Here is a 19,551-nt window from a genome sequence, read left to right on the forward strand (position 1 = left end):
TCGGGTGATTATGATAAAATATGCTAATCTGGGTGCTTGTTTTCACCTGCCAGTAGGTAAGGTGATGCATGCATACAGTACTGAGTACTGTACTCTGCTTAGGCTACTTGTTCACAATGAAACCACCACCAGCAAGAACACCCTGGCCGGCAACAGCCAGGGTGGGCAGCGGGGGGGAGGGGTTTCGGGCCCCCATGACGATTATAAAAACATTTCGTCTCTGTCAGGCAGTCGATGTGGACGGGTGGGAAATGTGGTATATATAGTCTTTTTTTATTGGCCTAAAATATTGTCTATATCCGGATATATTCATGAATCCACTTGCTGGCCGGCTGTTGGTATTGGGCAATCTTTTTTATAGGGGTTTCTTGTGACCCTACCATTAACATCCTATGGCAGGCAAAAATGTCAAACTTTCCTTTTGCTTTAAGTAGCATGTAACATGTCAAACTAGGTGGTTTGCATGATTCTGAATCCATTCCAAGCATTAGTTAACAAAATACACTCCTTGGGCTATAAAAACAGCCAGCCATAGCCACTTGCCTAAAATGTGCTGACCTCATCTCATTTGTCCTGACCTCATCACATTGTGCAACTGTGCAAACATAATAATGTTTTGATACACAAATCCACACAAACACAAGTGACTGATTACATGCTTTTATTATTTTAAGATGCACCTGTGATTATTTTACATTATTATATTTAATCTTTAGGAATACTAAACAGTACATTTTTAGTTTGTGTACAAAGCCTCCAACAATGAGGATTAAAAACATTACAATATACTGGAGATAAGAATGGCATAACCCATGATAATAAAGTCTTTCGATTCATGGCTGCAAAAACATTACAGGCAACAAAAAGGAAGGCTGACAGAAAAACGTAATATAACAAAAACCTTTTAGTTTTAACCCAAAAATATCACGGGCACTTTCTTACTTTACTTTACTTTATTTGTTTATTTGGACAGGAAAATGCATATTAATGGACGTCACATGGACGTAAATACACCGGATATAGCACAGTTGCTAATTTTCATCCACAGTCCTCACAGGAAACACAAAACGGAAAAACAGACAATGTAATTTACATGACATTACATAGGGAACACAGCATAAAAAAAGAAATACACCTAAAATAATCATAAATGGTTGCAGCTTTGGTTTTCAAGCAACCTTATTTTCAGATTGTATTTAAAAGAGGGAAATGTAGCACAATCCCTTATACGCAGAGGAAGGCCATATGCTACACAACCCTGTACTGAGAGGACATTTTGGCCGAATGTTGTTTGCCGGTGCGGCACTTCGCAGTCTCCTCGAGTTGTTGCTCTGTATACTGATTCCCCTATCGGACTTTCGTTTAATTAATTCACTTAGGGGGGGCAGGCACAGACCATGTAGGGTCTTGTATATGACCCCAACCTGTTTGAAGATTTGAAAGTTATCAAAGCTAAAAAAAAAATGCCTCTGGAGGATGTTACAATGATGATATGAGCGGGGCTTCCTGTCAAACACCTTGAGCGCACTCTTGTAGAGCTGTTCTATGGGTTTGAGAGTAGTCACACCTGTGAAAGACCAGTTTGTGAAACAGTATTCAATGTGTGATATAGGATCATGCAGTGAAGATACGATCTGGCCGCAGGAATGGTCTAATTTGTTTAAAATTTTGAAGGTTGAATTTGATCGTATTAGTGACTTTCTTTAACTATAACAACCCTGAAATCAGGCGTTATAAATTTCCACAGTCATGACAGGCGTGTAAGTGTCTGTCATTGTGGCCTCGATTTTAAATTCACCGTCTGAGTAAGCGAAGGACTGGCCTCCTTTGCGTCTTTTAAATCCACTCTCAGAATTGTTGTACATCTCGTACCAAAGATCGTAGTTGCAAATTTTGCTGCGGCTATAGAACCCCCCTGCATGCCAGTTGGAGTACAGGTTGTAGTCATAGGGCACAGAGAACAAGTAAGCCATCTGCTTGGTGACTGATTTGTTGCGGGGATTTTGGAGCTCGTAGGTGAAGCAACCGACAGCACCCCTCGCAGTGTGTGGCGTCTTCTTGAACTCAACTATGTACTCGCTGGATGCGGGGATTTGGTGCGGTAAAGCTCTGGTACAACTGCCACTCGAAACATACATGCTTAATAGTGGGAAGAAAGAACAAAGTTAGAGCCAGAGGCGTAATTTCAGGGGGGGGGGATGTCATGTTGAAACAACTGAATTTGAGGTTAAATATGAACACAATGGAAGAAATTGTCATCCTGGGAGACCCTAAATCACACCACTGGTTAGAGCAAATGATGATAATAATAATAATAATAATAATAATAATAATAATACTATAAAACACATTAGTAAAAAATAAACAATTACCTGGGATTGATGAGTGCATGGGAACTATAGTTGCTGATCGTAATGCTGCACTGGCGATGAGTTGGAATGAGTTGAGCAACTGAGGAACCGATTGACACAACAGCCTGGGCAGCCATAAGATGTGCCGCCATGGTAACTGGAAAAGCAAAGCATGGTCATTGGTCAGAGTGCAAATAACATGTTAATCACTGATCACCACTGATGTGGTTCAGGTGTAATATATGCACAGACACATAAGAGCTTCTGGTACTCTATAAGCTTTGTATACTACTTGACTGCTAACAAGTAAATAGAAAATAATATATATGAATATATATTCTTACCTGGAATCAAAATGTACAGTATGTTCTTCTGTATTCAGTTCTTCAAGAGCTTGTTGGGTCCCATTTCATATGTGACACAAATGGCAAGACTATATAGGCTACAGTGAGAGCAATTGGGGCGGAGCTTTGGGGCTTGTCATCATATAGAACATGGGGGCGGAAAATATGTTTTTTGTGCGACAGCATTGCCTTGACCTTAGCCAACATTTGATACTGTGGATATACCATTCTGCTACACCGCCCATCAACCACCTTGTTATCTGTAACTCTGCATTCTTATGGCTCAGTTCATACCTATTATATACTCCATAGAACCCAGGCAGGCAAGTCCAAAGTCAGCTTCGGGACCCTGCTTTTCTCGTTATACATGCTTCGCCACATATGTTGCAGGTATTTCATCCAATGTCACTGCTACGCTGACAATACCCAAATATTCATACCACTCGCTTCCAATAATCCCTCTCAGAGCTGTTGTCACAGATTGAATATCATACAATTTGTCATTGGTCCAAAATCTAAACTATACCCTCTACACAGATCTCACTTTCATAACTGTCTAATCACCCAAAGCCCTACTATGAATAACCTTGGCATTCTTCATTTTAACACTTTTGCTTCTCTTTGATCAGTGAGCTTGTAGAGCTGCTATTTTCACTAAGATTTATATTTTATTCAAAAATTCAAAAGCCGTACAAAAGCCGTGATTTGAAGGGGTTTGTTTTTTCCCATGCTCGCCCCGAACTAGAGTCAAGATATGTTTGAATCTATATACTCTGGAACTACACCACCTGAATGCTATATTGAGTCTGGCACTACACCTCCTGAAATCTGGAGTACGGAAGCTGTCATCTGTTTACTAATGACACAGACCGGCAAAAATGCAGCCTCTGGGGACCTTTTTAAGAACCACTTAAAAGCTGTTAAGGGTGCAGTCACACCAAACTTTGCTAATGCTTTTCTATGCGAACGGACCTACATGTGGGTGAACGGACAGAGGCCTTCTGACCTACATGTGGGTGAACGGACAGAGGCCTTCTGACCTACATGTGGGTGAACGGACAGAGGCCTTCTGACCTACATGTGGGTGAACGGACAGAGGCCTTCTGACCTACATGTGGGTGAACGGACAGAGGCCTTCTGACCTACATGTGGGTGAACGGACAGAGGCCTTCTGAAACAAGCAGCAAGAAACGGAAACATGAAGCAGTTGTACGACACCACCAGAAAGATGACGGGAAAATATAGCAGGCAAAGACCAGTCAGAGATAAAGATGCAAACCGCATTAAAACAAAGGATGGCCAACTACACAGATGGGCAGAACTTTGAGGAACTGCTGAATAGACCCCCCACCAGCAAACCCCCCAGATATCCAACCAGCACAGACCAACCGATCCCCATCAGCTGCGACATACCCAGCAGAGAGGAGATCAGGAAAGCTGTACAACACTTAGAGCAGCAATTTAACATTGGTGTATGTATAGCATTTAAGATGCCCTGAGAGCAGCATTCAAAAGCTGCCCTCAGAGCAGAAAATTAACACGGTTGTATAGCATTTAAAACACATTGAGAGCCAAGGCCTCAATCATTTCAAGCCGTAAACAGATATGTCGTGCAAACACGATGCATGTAAAATAGGTCACAGACTCTGAAATGTCATTTTACAGGTCTTGAGAGCTGCAGCCTCTGGGGACAGGGGCATTCCAACGCACGCTTCCGAGTGCTGTATAAGGTTAGTGCAGGACTAACCTCGCATCACCAGGCTTTCCACCGCCTCGGAGGAAAGCCTGGTCTCTGTTCCAAAAGTCCGGGGCCGGATGATATGCCTACGTCACGTTGCAGGCAGTTTCCCAAACAGGATGTACCCAAAATAATCCCCCCTCCCCCGCGATCAAAATGTTAGTTCCTACCAATTAATATGCTTCTGATGCGGCGTACTTTAGTTTCGTTGAATTTTAAAATACAAAATAAATATAAATGTGAGTGTGCTTTTCAGAGATTGCGGCACAATGGCAACTGGCGAGTAAAGTCGGGGGGGAACTAACATTTTGATCGCGGGGGAGGGGGGATTATTTTGGGTACATCCTGTTTGGGAAGCTGCATACAACGTGACGTAGGCATATCATCCGGCTCATACCGAAATGAAATGGTGCCCAGGCTAGTGCAGGACAGGGTTAGTATAATGCGGCCTCTCTGGATAGTATTAAGAACCATCTAAATTTGAGATGGTTCTTAATACTATCAAAGATATTCCACAAATGCTTGTTTTAGATTCTAAAACAAGCATTTGTGGAATATCTTTGATTTTTGCTATTCTTGCCCTGAAGAGATACAAGATATGTTTGAATCTCAATAATACAAATTTTAATTAAGTGGAAGGGGATGTTATGTTGTGGGCATGTTAGAGACTGTAGTTATGGGGCCTGGCCAAGAGGGGGCACAAGTACACCAGATTAGGACTATAGGCAGTCAGTAGGAGGCAATCACCTCTTGGTAGGAAGTGAATATATACTAGTTGGCGCCGTGTGTATAAGGGAAGTCTGTATTTTCCCAATTGAGAAATAAACAACCTGCATATTGAACCTGGTGTGGCGTCTTCAGTATTCAAGATAGGCTACTACAGTTCTCAAAGTGGGGTCCGAGGTCCCCACTCCCCAGCAAAAATGAGGAACAGTTTAAACGCTTGGCACTAATTTATGTTTCAAGCCGATCTGCTATTTTCCAACAATCTTCTAAAGATTTTTTGACCAATCTTGACAAATCATCTCTCCTTTAGTCCCTGGCACAAAACCATTTAAACTATGGGATGGAAGCTAAATGCTAAGCTAAACACACACACACACACACACACACACACACACAGTATGACACTACACGTGTATAGTGGTTGATTTAATCCTACATAAAATGATCATTGTATATTTGTTCACCTGTGCTGCGTCTGTAGCCTCCTATCCAGACGTAACTTGAGGTCAACCTCTGGAGGAATTGGTATTCCCCCTCGCTGTGGACCGAGGCCAGGTTGGCTTCATGGATCAAACAGTAGGCTACCTGTCACACACACACACACACACACACACACACACTGTACACAGTATGGTTATTTATTTGTATGCCGGTAATAGTTTTACTGATTGCTAAGAAAATGATAACAGTAAATTGGAGGGAGATAAAAACACTTACTATAGCCCCATGGAAACAGAAGAATTCTGTATTCAAGTTGTTTTTCTGTTTACCTTTGGATTTCCTTTCTTGTCTCTGTGTTTTTGTTATGTATTTTTGTTTTCTTGCATTTATATTTATGTTTGATTTCTGTTCATGCATTATTTGGTGTTTGGTAATGTGTTTGGTAATTCTTCATGAATATGCTTGTCCCATTGAAATAAAGGCAACAAAGTCCTTTCCCCCCAAGCCATCAGACTTTTGAACAAGTGCAATATCCCCTAACCTTTTCTCCCCATATGCTGCTATAAGGACTCCTGTTGTGCAATATCTGTCTCTCTATGAACTAATGGTGCTTTTTAATTTATTAGTTTTTTTAAAGTAGATTTTAACAGTATTTTAGTTCTCTTTAGTTTTAACTATAGCATACTAAAAGCCAGTGAAACGACATTTCTTTCTCTTATGCGTTTTATGTATCTATGCCAGCTTGTGAATGTGATGGACATTTCCATTAATGTTTTATTTTTGCCACGGACATGCAAAACAAGTGATCAATGATATTACCAGAAACACAAATGTATAGCCTACAGTACTAATAGACTCTTGACGTGTCATAGTGTCTACTCTATTCCACTGCGATACACAGTTTAAAATAAGTCACTTATCAAAACTTATTTTGGGGTAAAAGCCGATCTACAAACACATTACTGCATGTTGTGACCTTGTAGAATAGCAATTGTCTTTTCTTCTTAGCCTATGATGACATGACCAACATTGGGATGGCATTATATGTGGCATGGTCCAAGTATATTCCATGTTTGGGATTTCAATAAATGGGTCTTATAAGTACAGTTGCAGTCCGAGAAAGGGACACTTAGGTGCAAAGGTGAATGGGTGCGCAGTATACTTCATATCAGGTTATTGCAGGTGGCCTTTCAGAGGACAGTGTTACTTGGGGACATGAGGAGACAGGAATTTCTACAAGCTAAACTAGTTTTGTGTTTGTCAACGTAGCTTAAATAGTTGTGGTGTGGACTGTGGTACTGTTGATAGTAAACTATGCAGACCAATGGAAACATACCTGAGATTCAAAACAGATAATTAATGATGAGTGATTAAGATTAAGATTTAAAGGAATGCAGTGTCATAGTAGTTTGATTAGAGCTGAGGAGGAGGTCTGTGGATCAAGGGTTTCCATAAATTATGCTTAATAGTGTTAATTATGATTTAATTGTTATTGTAATTTGACACTTTGAAACACTTTCTCTCAACTGACAAAATGTACTTGTCCAGTTCTGCACACAAACCATGACAAATGTGGTACAGATATAGCATACAATACCACAAATCTCCTGAGACATATTAATGAGCATGTCATCCTGACACTATATATTTAAAATTGTGAATATTAAAATATCTATAAACGGACATACGAACAACGTTCACTGGAGTTCACTGTGTTGTTGTAGATCCCCAGTAGTGTCATTGCTGTCATTCCTTCTTCTGGACAAACCTGAAATGTAAATGTACATCACAGCATTACTACTGTATGTCAGTCACAGCTTAGAGGGCGGTGCCGTGGGAGCTAATGAAAAGACACATTTTGATTTATTTTCCATTTTCAACCACATCGAGCCAAGATGGGTAATCGCCTAGCTTCCATCCCCAAAGGTGATGTTGGATCTATTTCAGTTTTAGCCATTTCATTTCAGCATTATCATTGCGGTCGAGTGGAAAGCCTGGTAGGCCTATGTCCAAAACTGTTCATTTATTTATTTACTTATACTTACAATAAAATAGTTGAATGAAAAAAAAATATAGCCAGACTCATAGATCTGCTATTTTCTAACTTTTTGCATATATATATATATATATATATATATATATATATATATATATATATATATATATATATATATATATTACCTGTATATTTGTTTTTGCCAACAATATGAGCCTACTGCATTGCTAGCTCTGGTCCATAGGCTTAGCTCTATCATTAGAGCTCTGCTACTCTTCTCTTCCTGCATTCGCATGAAATTGTTGCGACAATATGAAGAACGTTTTGGTTGCTTATGCAATGAATACGAATAGATGAAGCATGCATGGATCGAATAGCCTGCATGGACCAGGCACGTTGTATAAAAGTTTAAAAAAACATCCTTAATTGGTGGGGATAGATATGGACTGTGTGTGTGTGTGTGTGTGTGTGTGTGTGCAGTGCCGGTTCTAGGAGTCAAGTGGCCCTATGCAGGCACGGATTGGACGGTCTGCCAATTCTGGCATTTGCCAGAAGGGTCGGGCAGGGTGGGGCCGGCTGAGCGCCCAAAAATAAAGAGATCAATAAAATCCCTCACAAAAAAACCAAAAACACATACCGGTAGGCTGCACCCAGCCTGGCCACCGGCTCTATTAGAGAATTGGGCCAGGCGAAATGAGATACACGGGCGATCCGCACAAATTAAGTCATTACGCCACCTTTGGTGAATGACTGTGAGAGTCATTTACACCTGGTCGTATATTTCCGTTGTGAATTTGGCCCAATGTGTGTGTGTGTGTGACGGTTGTGTGTTATATCATTTGTGTTTCTAGGGGAGCCGTTGAGAATTGTCATGATTGGGAAGACGGGAGTGGGGAAGAGTGCTGTAGGCAACACCATCCTGGGCTCAAAGGTGTTTGAGTCATGTGCCAACGCAGTGTCAGTGACCCAGAACTGCGACAAATCGAAGGTGAAAGGGAGACGACAAATCGCTGTGATCGACACACCAGGATTACTGGACACAATGATGTCTCCAGAGCGCATAAAGAAAGAGATTGTCAGATGTATCCAGGTACAGTGGTGGACAGCCGTGTTTGATAGCAAATTTTGATTTAGTTATAGTCACGACGTTGGAGGGGCAAAAGGATAGTTGACAAACATTCTTCTCATACTTTTAGTTGACAGTGGACACTGACAAAGTGCATTTACTTGAATATGAGTATATTCTCTTCAGTATTTGATTTAGCTGGGACTTTTCTGAGGTTGAGCACTTTTGTCCACCACTGCAGGTATCTGCCCCTGGCCCACACGCCCTCCTGCTGGTCATGCAGATCGGCAGGTTCACCAAAGAAGAAGAGAACTGCGTGGAGGCCCTGGAGCAGCTCTTCGGACAAAAGGCCTCCAGGCACATGCTCGTTGTGTTCACGCGCGGCGACGAGCTGAAAGGTCGGACCATCCAGGAGTACATTCAAAACGGTCACCCACTTCTCCGGGAGGCGATCCAGAGGTGCGGCAACAGGTACCACGTGTTCAACAACAACAACCCGAGGAACAGAGCCCAAGTCGTGGGCTTGATCAGGAAGATCGACGACATGCTGGCGATAAACGGCGGAAAGCACTTCACTGAAGACATGTACGAAGAAGCGGAGAAGACACTCCAACAAGAAGGAGACAGGCAGTTAGCAGAGCAGCAAGTACACAACTTCTCTTTCCTCGGCGATCTCATGCAACGTGTTGTTCTCTTTCAAGCCATACTGGCTCAGGCTGCTAATGCAGAGAGGGTGGGGCCCGTGGGGGACCAAGACAACCTGAAGTAGAGGCCAGGGCAGAAATATTAGCCTGCTATGATACCTATCACGATACTGAGGAAAGCAGAGTTTTGTTTAATGTAAATGTAGTGATTTATTATCACACTTTATCTCACCTTTTTAAGTTTCTATTCTAGAGAGGGAACGCCTACTGAGTGGCCTTGACAGCTCATACATACAAACAGAAAAGTCTGATTGTATGTTAAACTCACCAACATTGTTAGCCTGACATGGCCTGAGTAATAACTTTGGTGTATTCAAGGGGCGATTGATTATAAACACATTCCAACTTTTTTGCCACTTTTTTCCGTGGCCTCGCATAGCCTACTTCTAAGATGTGATTGTGAATACCGTATGATCCACACACCACCCTATTTTATGTCGGCCTTCTGTTGTCTGTAAAAAATAAAAATACAAAAATAATTTCTAACCTTTCACAAACCATGTGCAAGACTTTCTTTTGTTATCAACACCTGCAATGGTATGTTGAGTAAAATAAATAAACTAATATCTTTGAAGTGGAAAAAGCGGCACTCCAAAATGAAATTTGCATAGATGCATTTTCTCATTTTATTTGAGAACACTATGCTTTATGTATGTTAACTAAGACGCATAGAATATTCATGTGTGGCATGTCTGTGTGTGTGTGTGTGTGTGTGTGCCCCTTGGCCTTTTTGGAACGGTCAAAGTGTCCTCGTACCGAACGTCGTGGGTCCCGCATTAATGTGGCGATGACTGCGGCGATGCACTTTATCGGATTTCGATAAAGTGGACTTGTGGTCCCTCGGAGCAACATTTGCTTATAAAGTGTCTACGTGATCGTATAGAGCTCCAATATACGCATCTGTTGACGTGATACGAGCAATATAAAGAAATGTGTTTAGCAAAAATCGGCATCATGGTGGTGCTATAACAGGCCGTTTTGGAAAAATTGGGGCAGAGGTTTGGCGTTGGCATCCAGGGAGTGTGTGCGCAGTTTGGCAACGACCAAACGGTGCCAGAGATTAGCTGTGGATGGACGTGTGCACACACACGTGCACACCCCCCTCCCCCTCCCCTTCGGCCTGGTAGAGACAATAATGCACTTCTTAGACATATATTGTAGAAATATTTGTTTTATTATTGAATATTTGGGAATCTTGTGTCTGTGTTCTGAGCCCTCTTCTCTGCTTCTTGAGAAGAGTCATTGATAGGGTGCAGTCCAGACCAGTATGGTTGCTGTTAGCGTGGACTCCTATCCTGTGCACTGAAGTCCAGTCCAGGTTGCTCTTGTCTACACCTGGTCCGTTCCAGACTACAGAGGAATCCATTGCATTTCTTGTGTCCTACTGTACAGAGGCACTCGCACTGCAAAGCTGAACAATAGCAAAGTATATTCAGTGGCAGGTACACAAAACGTAGGCAAAACATGAGTACCAGCGTGGTTTTCTCTCTGCATTTAAGCCAGATTGAGTTGAACAATCAAAAAGTCACAATTATAAAAGCTACACACTCATACTTGTCTCACACAAGCCTACAAGTTACATACAATCCATTTTACAATATTTTACCATAAAAATACACTGATCCCCATGAAGCATAAGAATTAATTTTAATCCATGTCTTCATTCTATCCTCTACTGGTTCCCCTACTGCCAGTGCTGGACTCACGGTTGGCATTTTGTACTGTGCTGGTTATGGAAATGGGAATTACACACAATTTCATTATCGCCACAATTAATGAAATACATACTATCTTAAGTAGGCTTGTTTGTGTCAAGCAGGTGACAAGTTCCCAATTATTTCAAATAAAAAATACATTTGAACCACTTCTGTCATGTGTCAATAAAGTTGATTCTTCTTAATTTTAGAATGACTGAACTGGTCCACTGTAGCAGATCATTACATTGATGTTGGGCAGAAATCCTTTATCTCCATGTTTGAGCATTTAGTCTTTTTGATAAATGAATGCCCTATTTTATACTTCCATGTGGCACAAAGGTACAGTAGCAAAAATCAACCCAATAGCCAGAAGAAACGTTGTCACTGTACACTTCTCCAGGAACATTTAATGACGTTTCTGGACCACACAAATGTTACATTTAGAACTAGTATATTGATTGGCTAATTTCACTATTTTGTGGGATTCTTATTTTATTTTTGAATTTTCTTGTTCTTATAATGACATGGCCAATATGTGGACTCTAGATGAGTGATTAAAGGGATAGTTCACAATTTTTTTAACTTAAGTTGTATGAAATACATTAATTTAGTGGTTGCAACTGTATTAATTGATTGCCCGAGTCCCGTGGTGGGGGTTCTGCTCTGCTTTTGGTGAATATTAAGTAGTTCCGGTCATTTTGTGGGGTTCACTGGGGCCACGCATTAAAAGTTAAGTTAAAAGTTAATCCACAAAATTAGCGTCATTTGTATTGTTGACATAATATTTCTAAAATATTAGTGCAACTTTCGTTCAACTTTGACCACTTTCGTTCAACTTTGACCCCTCTATCACATGTAACTATGTTTGGGCGTAGTGACATGGACACAAAAAACATAGTTCCGTGTGATTAAAGGCAGGTATTACATACAGCTTAAATAAAAAAAATCTGAACTATCCCTTTAAAGACGGAGTGCCATAATCCACTTTACACACACCATTTTCAACATTGAACTATGTCATTATGGTAATAATGGATTTCAGTGATTTCTTTACTAAACCCATTAACATCTTCCGGGTATTTTGTTCACAACCCCCTCATCGTCAGACACCCATTTCCAAAACCATGGAAAAAATAATGTGTGTTCCAAGAGATCCATAGGACAGTTAGGATAGCTCACTATATTTATAAGACCCAGACACATTTAACCACTTTAACTTTCAGAGGTTTTTTTTTTTTTAAGTATGACAAAGTGTAGGGCATTAATTTATGAGGATAAAAATAAGTTTAAATATGGAGATAAAAGGTTGAGAACGGGTGACATACCGATGATACTGTACATGTAATGTAGCAGCATATACTCTACACTCTACAGGCTTGCTATTCATCCAGTCTGTAAGGCACTCACTGGTGAAGGCAGAAAGAAAATGTGTGAGAGAAAGAGTGAGAGAGAGAAAGAGAGATAGAGAGAGAAAGGGGGGCAGAGAGAGAGGGGGGCAGAGAGAGAGCGAGAGCGAGAGCGAGAGCAAGAAAAATAGTGAATCAATGTGAGATAATCTACAATCTGAGGCATGTCAAACTTTCTTATATACAAAGATTAAACTATATTTGTAGAATTGTAATTTTGCATTAGCATGAATAACTTTCATGAAAATAAACATTTTAAACATGCACAAAGCATGTCACGGAAATGACCCAAAAATACCGGTTGCATTGTGCTAAGATACACACCATTTGGCACACAAATTTGGAAGCAGTGTCTTTGATCATAGAGCAAAAAAGCGAATTAATTACAAATAATTTGTCCAGTTTTGTAAAAGCACCACTGAATTATTAAATACGTGTGTGTGTGTGTGTGTGTGTGTGTGTGTGTGTGTGTGTGTGTGTGTGTGTGTGTGTGTGTGTGTGTGTGTGTGTGTGTGTGTGTGTGTGTGTGTGTGTGTGCGTGTGTGTGTGTGCGTGTGCGTGTGTGCGTGTGCGTGTGTCTGTTGAAAAGGGTGGACGTTTTTGTTGTTATTTTCAGCGATTGACACCAGAGTATAAATATAGGCTTAGTCAGAGAGAGAGAGAGACAGAGAGAGAGAGAGATGGGGGGGGGGCAATGTGTTAGATCTGGGAGTTTGACATCTAACTGAACATTTCAAGGTGACATGATCAAATAACACCAAGCACATTAATTCATTCATTCCAACACTGAATCAGGTGATGTGGTGACTTCACCTTGAGTTGGGTGGGTTGAAATGAAAGCGTGGACCTTACACGTAAAAGACACTTCTTGCAGTGACGGACTTGTGAACTGAATCGTTGATTTATTTGTGACATACTATGATACTAGGTCAATCATGTGATGGTCACGGGGGTCATTTCATGTTCAAAATTACGTATGACTTATGCAGTTTTCCCTCAAAATTGTACATAACAAATTGGATTTGTGGAAGGTGTTTTCTTTAAAATTAATGTTCCGACATGAGTTAGCTGTTAGCTGGTATTTATGTCTTAAGAGCAACAATAACCTCAAGAAACTTGCTTTTGACTCAAGGTGTGTTTGTACTAAAAAAGAAAGAAAAAAGTTTAAAGTTAAAAAGTGAAACAAATGTCTCTCAGCTTGTACACTGCATGTCTGCAATTAAGGGAACTGAATGTTGCCAAAGCAATCAATAACTTTTTTTTTTTTAAAGAAGACAAAACAATCACAAACTAAATATTAAAATGTTTGGCTCATGATTAAGGAGATTTTACACAGAAAGTAAAAACAACTAATCACAATTGGTCCCCGACCACGTGGCAATGGGGTGTTGACAACTGTCCAATGGCAATGCGTCAAGATTAATACAGGAAGCAGCTGCTTAAAAAAATAAAATAAACAATGTGACGACACTCACCACCCTGCTTCACCTTAGAACACTTCAAATAAAAATCACAAACACAGGTAACTTAGGAGCAATTATCCTTCAGCCCATTAAAAAGATTATTTCATCTTGTAATAACGTGTGTGTGAAGCCTATTGCTTAAAGCCTGCATAGTGCATACCGACGATAACGCTAAAATCTTATGTCAGAGACTACACAGGAAAAGAAAACGATCCAGCACATTATTACTCTGTGATTTCAAAATAAAAGCACAATGCCAGAAGCATATAAAGATACAATTACTGCGTGTTCACTGTTCAGACAGAAGGACAAAAAAAAGGAAAAGTGGAAAATCCACCATTGCTGTTTGTGGTCAAACAGGATTCTCCTCGTACCCCAGTTCCACTGTCCTTGCAGTTGTGCCATCGGAACCGTAACCTCTGATTGGTCAGTGGTGTGTACCGTAGTGGGATTCGATTGGCTGACACAGCCAGATCACTTTTTCTTTAGGAAAAACTTAACTCCTAGCACTTTGGAGGACTTTGGAAAGATTATGCCCTTGAGCAATGGTTCTCAAACTTTTATAATTTTAAGTATCCCCATCACGCTTTGAGAACCACTGGCCTTTTGAGTGCCGACTTGAGGTCAGCCTTCCTGGCCTCTCTCCTAACCTTGTCCATAGACATAGAACCTGCAGCACTGACCTCCAATCAGCAATTAAGGGCCAACGTCAGTCCTCGCCTAAGGTGGACTTTGTTTAGTCGTCGTAGGAAAGGGGGAAAAAAGTGGTTAGCCTGGAATCTTTACGTGGTCCAAGACACCTCGAGTCTTTTACATCCAAACGTCCATCAGGTCTAGGAATAGCAACGAGCTGTAAAAGTTAAGATGTCGTAGACATCTGAATTGGGACTTCAACATGTCCGACAACTTCCTTCCTTATTTCTCTGTCTGTTACGCAGACGAACGTCCTGTGGAGTTCTTACAAGGCGTGTCACATTCTGTCCTTACTTGGACCAAAACGTTACTAGAGTCCAACCCGATCTTACACCCGTGTCGATGTTACAGTCGTCCTGTCAGCTCGACTACTATTGATAAACGCTTTGATTTCACAGCTCCCAGATAATATATATATATATCTTTTTTGTTATTTTCCCAGCATTCCCGCACCCAGTCTGCCAGGCCCAGAATGTCCACATTCTGACACGTGCAAACGGAAACCAAAGGTTCCAGTTTGCGCACACTCAGAGTTATACAGATTTGAAAGGGTACATTTCTGGAAGAAACTTTGGAAACTTCAAACTCGAGTAACTTCAAACTCCGCTCCGGCGTCTTCCCGTCCCTTCGGTCATTCCGTGGTCAAAACGTGTCTTCTCAATGTGGTCGACGGCAGCCGTTGCGCAGCCCCTCCCTACCCCCCACCGCCCCTCCCCCCTCCCCTCCGTCTCGTTGGCGAGGGGTTAAAGGTCGGTGACCTTGTTCTCCAAGGCGGCGGCGATCTGCTGGAGCCGCAGGGTCAGCTGTTTGCTCTGGGCGGCCGGGTCATCTTCCAGGGACTGAATGATCTGAACACACACACACACACACACACACACACACACACACACGCACACATTCATCATTTCGCTCAAGGTCAAGGTCAACTTTATTGTCTACAGGGGAAATTTGGCTTGGGCTTTCACCCCTGCCGCAGCCTCACAAAAAACATCAGTGACAACATAATAGAACATACATACAGAGGGGACACACACAACATCAAGTGCACAATATTAAAATTAATAGTATGGCTAATCTGACCTCTCACAATCAACGCTGTTTCAGAGCATCATTCAACATTTTAGACACCGGTATAATTTGTTTAAGGGATACTAGGCGAGTCTGTGCGTCTACAAAGTACAAACACACCCCGCCCTCCTCTCTCTGACAGGCATCAACATTATTTCATGAGTTTGACTGTACAGTACATACCCCATCGTAGTATTTGCTGGCGTATTGGTACAGTTGATGTAAGGCCACCTGCGTGTTCAGCTTGTCTGTGTGTTGCTGAGGGAAAGCGGCAAAGAGACATTAATAGTTTCTTGGACATTAACAGAGTCCATTTATTCATTGAATTTCTTTATTGGGTGCACAGTTCATTCAAAACACAGGAATCACCAGGACTGGGTCCGAAATCACTATTGACTACTGTATTTTTCAACATTCTTTTAAGTGCATACACAAGTATCTTTTATTTCGGACATACAAATCACATCGTATATCAAACCACATAATTTTAACACTGACTGCTTTGATTTGATTTGATTTTAGATTTTTTAATTTTGATTGTAGAAAAGGCTTATGTTACCATCACTCACGATAGCTATCATGTTTTGTTTTTTGTATTGTCTTGGTGTTATGTGCTCTGTGTTGTTTTTGATGTGGGTGTTGAACTGTTGAACAGATTGTGAAGACAAATATCCTTCGGGACAATAAAGATTATTATTATTATCTTTCTCGAGAAACGTTTATATTTCGATTGCGACGAGAGAAAAACATCAGAAATCAAATCCGAACCTCGGATGTCTGAACCTCGGATGTCTGAACGACCAGAAACGTAGTTTTCGAGATAAGAGCCAGAGAAGATCCTAAATATAACAGTAGTCGACGCATGTGTGAGCATGCTCCGTGCATGCGTTGGAAAGCAAGGCATGCCTAGCAACCGGCTCAGGGCAAAAAGTTGATTTTTATTGGTGCCGTTTCAGATCCATCCATCGTATTTATATGTCAAGTATTAAGTATTAAGGTTACCCTTCTGTTGGGCAAGCAGCAGTATGCCTACTACACATACCCATTTCATCACCATGTACATCAGTTGCACTTTGTTTCAACAATACCTACATTCTAGATGTGTTTAACTGAAGAGTTTGACATACGCGGCACGCCAGGGCTTTAGTTAGCTTCAGTTTACAAAACGAGTGCAGCACAGACAGACAGACAGACAGCATACAGTAAGAGACAAAACAAGTGCAACACAGACAGACAGCATACAGTAAGAGACAAAACGAGTGCAACACAGACAGACAGACAGCATACAGTAAGAGACAAAACGAGTGCAGCACAGACAGACAGACAACATACAGTAAGAGACAAAACGAGTGCAACACAGACAGACAGACAGCATACAGTAAGAGACAAAACGAGTGCAAGAGAGACGGACAGAGAACATAAGAAGAAAGGATGAACAACCTACCCTGGACACCTCAGCCAGGTGTGTGTTCATGTCCTGATCACTCACTGAAACCATCTGCCTGATGCCTTTGTAGTAACTGACGCACACACACACACACACACACACACACACACACACACACACACACACACACACACACACACACACACACACACACACACACACACACACACACACACACACACACACACACACACACAGTAAAATCATTTGATTATGTTAAAACAGATTACGGTGCATTTAACAAGCCTAACGAGGGGAGAAAACCTGACTAGGATCAGACGAGAATCTCCCCTTGGTTAAAATGCTGCTACACGATGACATTACATGGCTGCACCCAGACTAGAGCAGCATCTATCAACCAGGTGTCGTAATGAGATTAAAGAGATTTTAAAGAGATATTATAATGCATATATATAAATAATGCACAGAGGTCTCTGTGTGTACAGTATACGTACAATTGTGTGTACGTCTGTAATCCACGTAATTGGCCAGAATGTCCTATGTCATATTTTCAAATGGCTGAAATGTACAGTATGGGGCTGAAACAATATTTGCCTCTGAGGTGTAGTGGAGTATAAGTTAAAAGTATTGGAAATAGAAAATGCTCAATTAAATACAAATATCTCAACATATACTTAAGCACACTAGTACAGTACTTAAGTAAATGCTCTTAGTTTCTTTCCACCACTGATACACAGCAACCACATTAGAAGCCGTTTGTCACAACACACCAACATGAATAGATGCATGCTGAATGCTGATGACTAGTATGCACCCAGACACCCAGTAGAGATAAACATGGGTTTTTTCATTCTCGGACTGAATTATAACTACAGTACAGTTGTTTGACAACATTGTGACGTAGATGATGGAGAGACACAGACCTAAATTGTTACATGACATTTGTATCTCATTTTCTCTCTATTTTAGTGATTATACCAATTCCCTGATGCCCCAATGCACACAAACGTGTGGTAAGCTTGTTACTGCTGACCCCTACTGGTTGGTTTTGGAACTGGTTGATCCTATAGGGCAGTGGTTCCCAAAGTGGGGTCCTTGAGAGAGTTCCAGGGGGTGCAGTACTTAGTTTAGACAGTATTTGCTTTAGACTAGTCATTGGTTAGACCAGTCATTAGCGCTACAACTACAACCTTGTAAATTGTCAGTATAGTCTTTAGTTTTAGTCACCATAGCTTAGTTTTTATTTAAAATGGTAGTGGACGAAAATGTTATAAATGAAGAAGTACTCACTCGTCCACCATCTTCTTGTACGTGGAGATCTCCTTTGCGTAGAGCAGCTTGTTGCTGGGAGACTCCTGAAGTGGAGGCATGATGGGAATACTTATTATTGTACTATTACATACAGCAGTGGTGGAAAAAGTACTCACATTTTACTCTTAAGTAAAAGTATTATTAATACTGCAGCGTAGGACTACTTTGTTACAAGTAAAAGTCAGGTATTAAAAATGTACCTGAGTAAAAGTACAAAAGTATTGGCATCTACAAGCTCACAATGAGTCACATCCCGACATCCTCGGCTATTTTCAAATGGCCGAAATGCACAGTATGGGGCTGAAACAATATTTGCCTATGAGGTGTAGTGGAGTATAAGTTAAAAGTATTGGAAATAGAAAATGCTCAATTAAATACAAATATCTCAAAATATACTTAAGTACAGTAGGCCTACGTATAAAGTAAATGCACTTAGTTTCTTTCCACAACTGATACACATTAGAAGCCGTTTGTCACAACACACCGACTTGTTTTCACGGTGAATAGACCGTAGAACATGAATAGACCGTTCAGCGATGCATGCTGATGACTAGTATGTATGCACCCAGTAGAGATAAACATGTTTTTTTTTTCATTCTCGGACTGAATTATAACTACAGTTGTGTTTGACAACATTGTGACGTAGATGATGGAGAGACACAGACCTAAATTGTTACATGACATTTGTATCTAATTTTCTCTCTATTTTAGTGATTATACCAATTCCCTGATTTCCCCATGCACACACACACACACACACACACACACACACACACACACACACACACACACACACACACACACACACACACACACACACACACACACACACACACACACGTGTGGTACGCTTGTCACTGCTGACCCCTACTGCTTGGTTTTGGAACGGGTTGATCCTATAGGGCAGTGGTTCCCAAAGTTGGGTCCAGGGACCCATAGGGGTCCTTGAGAGAGTTCCAGGGGGTCCCCAGCTGATAATTAGGAACCAAATGGACCCTTATGGGTCTGTAACTCAGAGTGTTCAAATTAGTACACTCTCAGAGTTAAATGAACATTGATTTTACAATATGCAAAACGCCATTAAATGGGGCCTCCGTAGTCTAATTCAGGTCAAACCTGGGATCCTTAAAATGAAAATG

The 19,551-nt window shown here is 41.1% G+C and overlaps 2 protein-coding genes across 3 annotated transcripts in view; one reads left to right on the plus strand and one right to left on the minus strand.

Moving 5' to 3' along the window:
• Window positions 1-7,416: 7,416 nt before the first annotated feature.
• LOC308310866 (GTPase IMAP family member 7-like) lies at window positions 7,417-9,472 on the plus strand. The gene is made up of 3 exons (XM_080757320.1): window positions 7,417-7,526; window positions 8,448-8,686; window positions 8,904-9,472. The coding sequence occupies exons 1-3, from the start codon at window positions 7,496-7,498 to the stop codon at window positions 9,429-9,431; spliced, it is 798 nt and encodes a 265-aa protein (XP_080613446.1). The 5' UTR covers window positions 7,417-7,495; the 3' UTR covers window positions 9,432-9,472.
• A 3,879-nt stretch (window positions 9,473-13,351) lies between these two features.
• LOC308310709 (plexin-B2-like) overlaps window positions 13,352-19,551 on the minus strand; it is a 199,991-nt gene continuing 193,791 nt past the window's right edge. For both annotated transcript variants that reach the window (XM_080757092.1, XM_080757091.1), the window contains 4 exons: window positions 18,392-18,456; window positions 17,138-17,213; window positions 15,877-15,951; window positions 13,352-15,473 (listed from right to left, as the gene is read on the minus strand). In XM_080757092.1, the coding sequence (XP_080613218.1) occupies window positions 15,369-15,473; window positions 15,877-15,951; window positions 17,138-17,213; window positions 18,392-18,456 (321 nt within the window). In that variant the 3' untranslated portion in view covers window positions 13,352-15,368. The remainder of the gene's footprint in view (window positions 15,474-15,876; window positions 15,952-17,137; window positions 17,214-18,391; window positions 18,457-19,551) is intronic.

Source organism: Protomyctophum bolini (assembly GCF_963924005.1).
Source record: "Protomyctophum bolini genome assembly, chromosome: 23".
NCBI lineage: Eukaryota > Metazoa > Chordata > Actinopteri > Myctophiformes > Myctophidae > Protomyctophum > Protomyctophum bolini.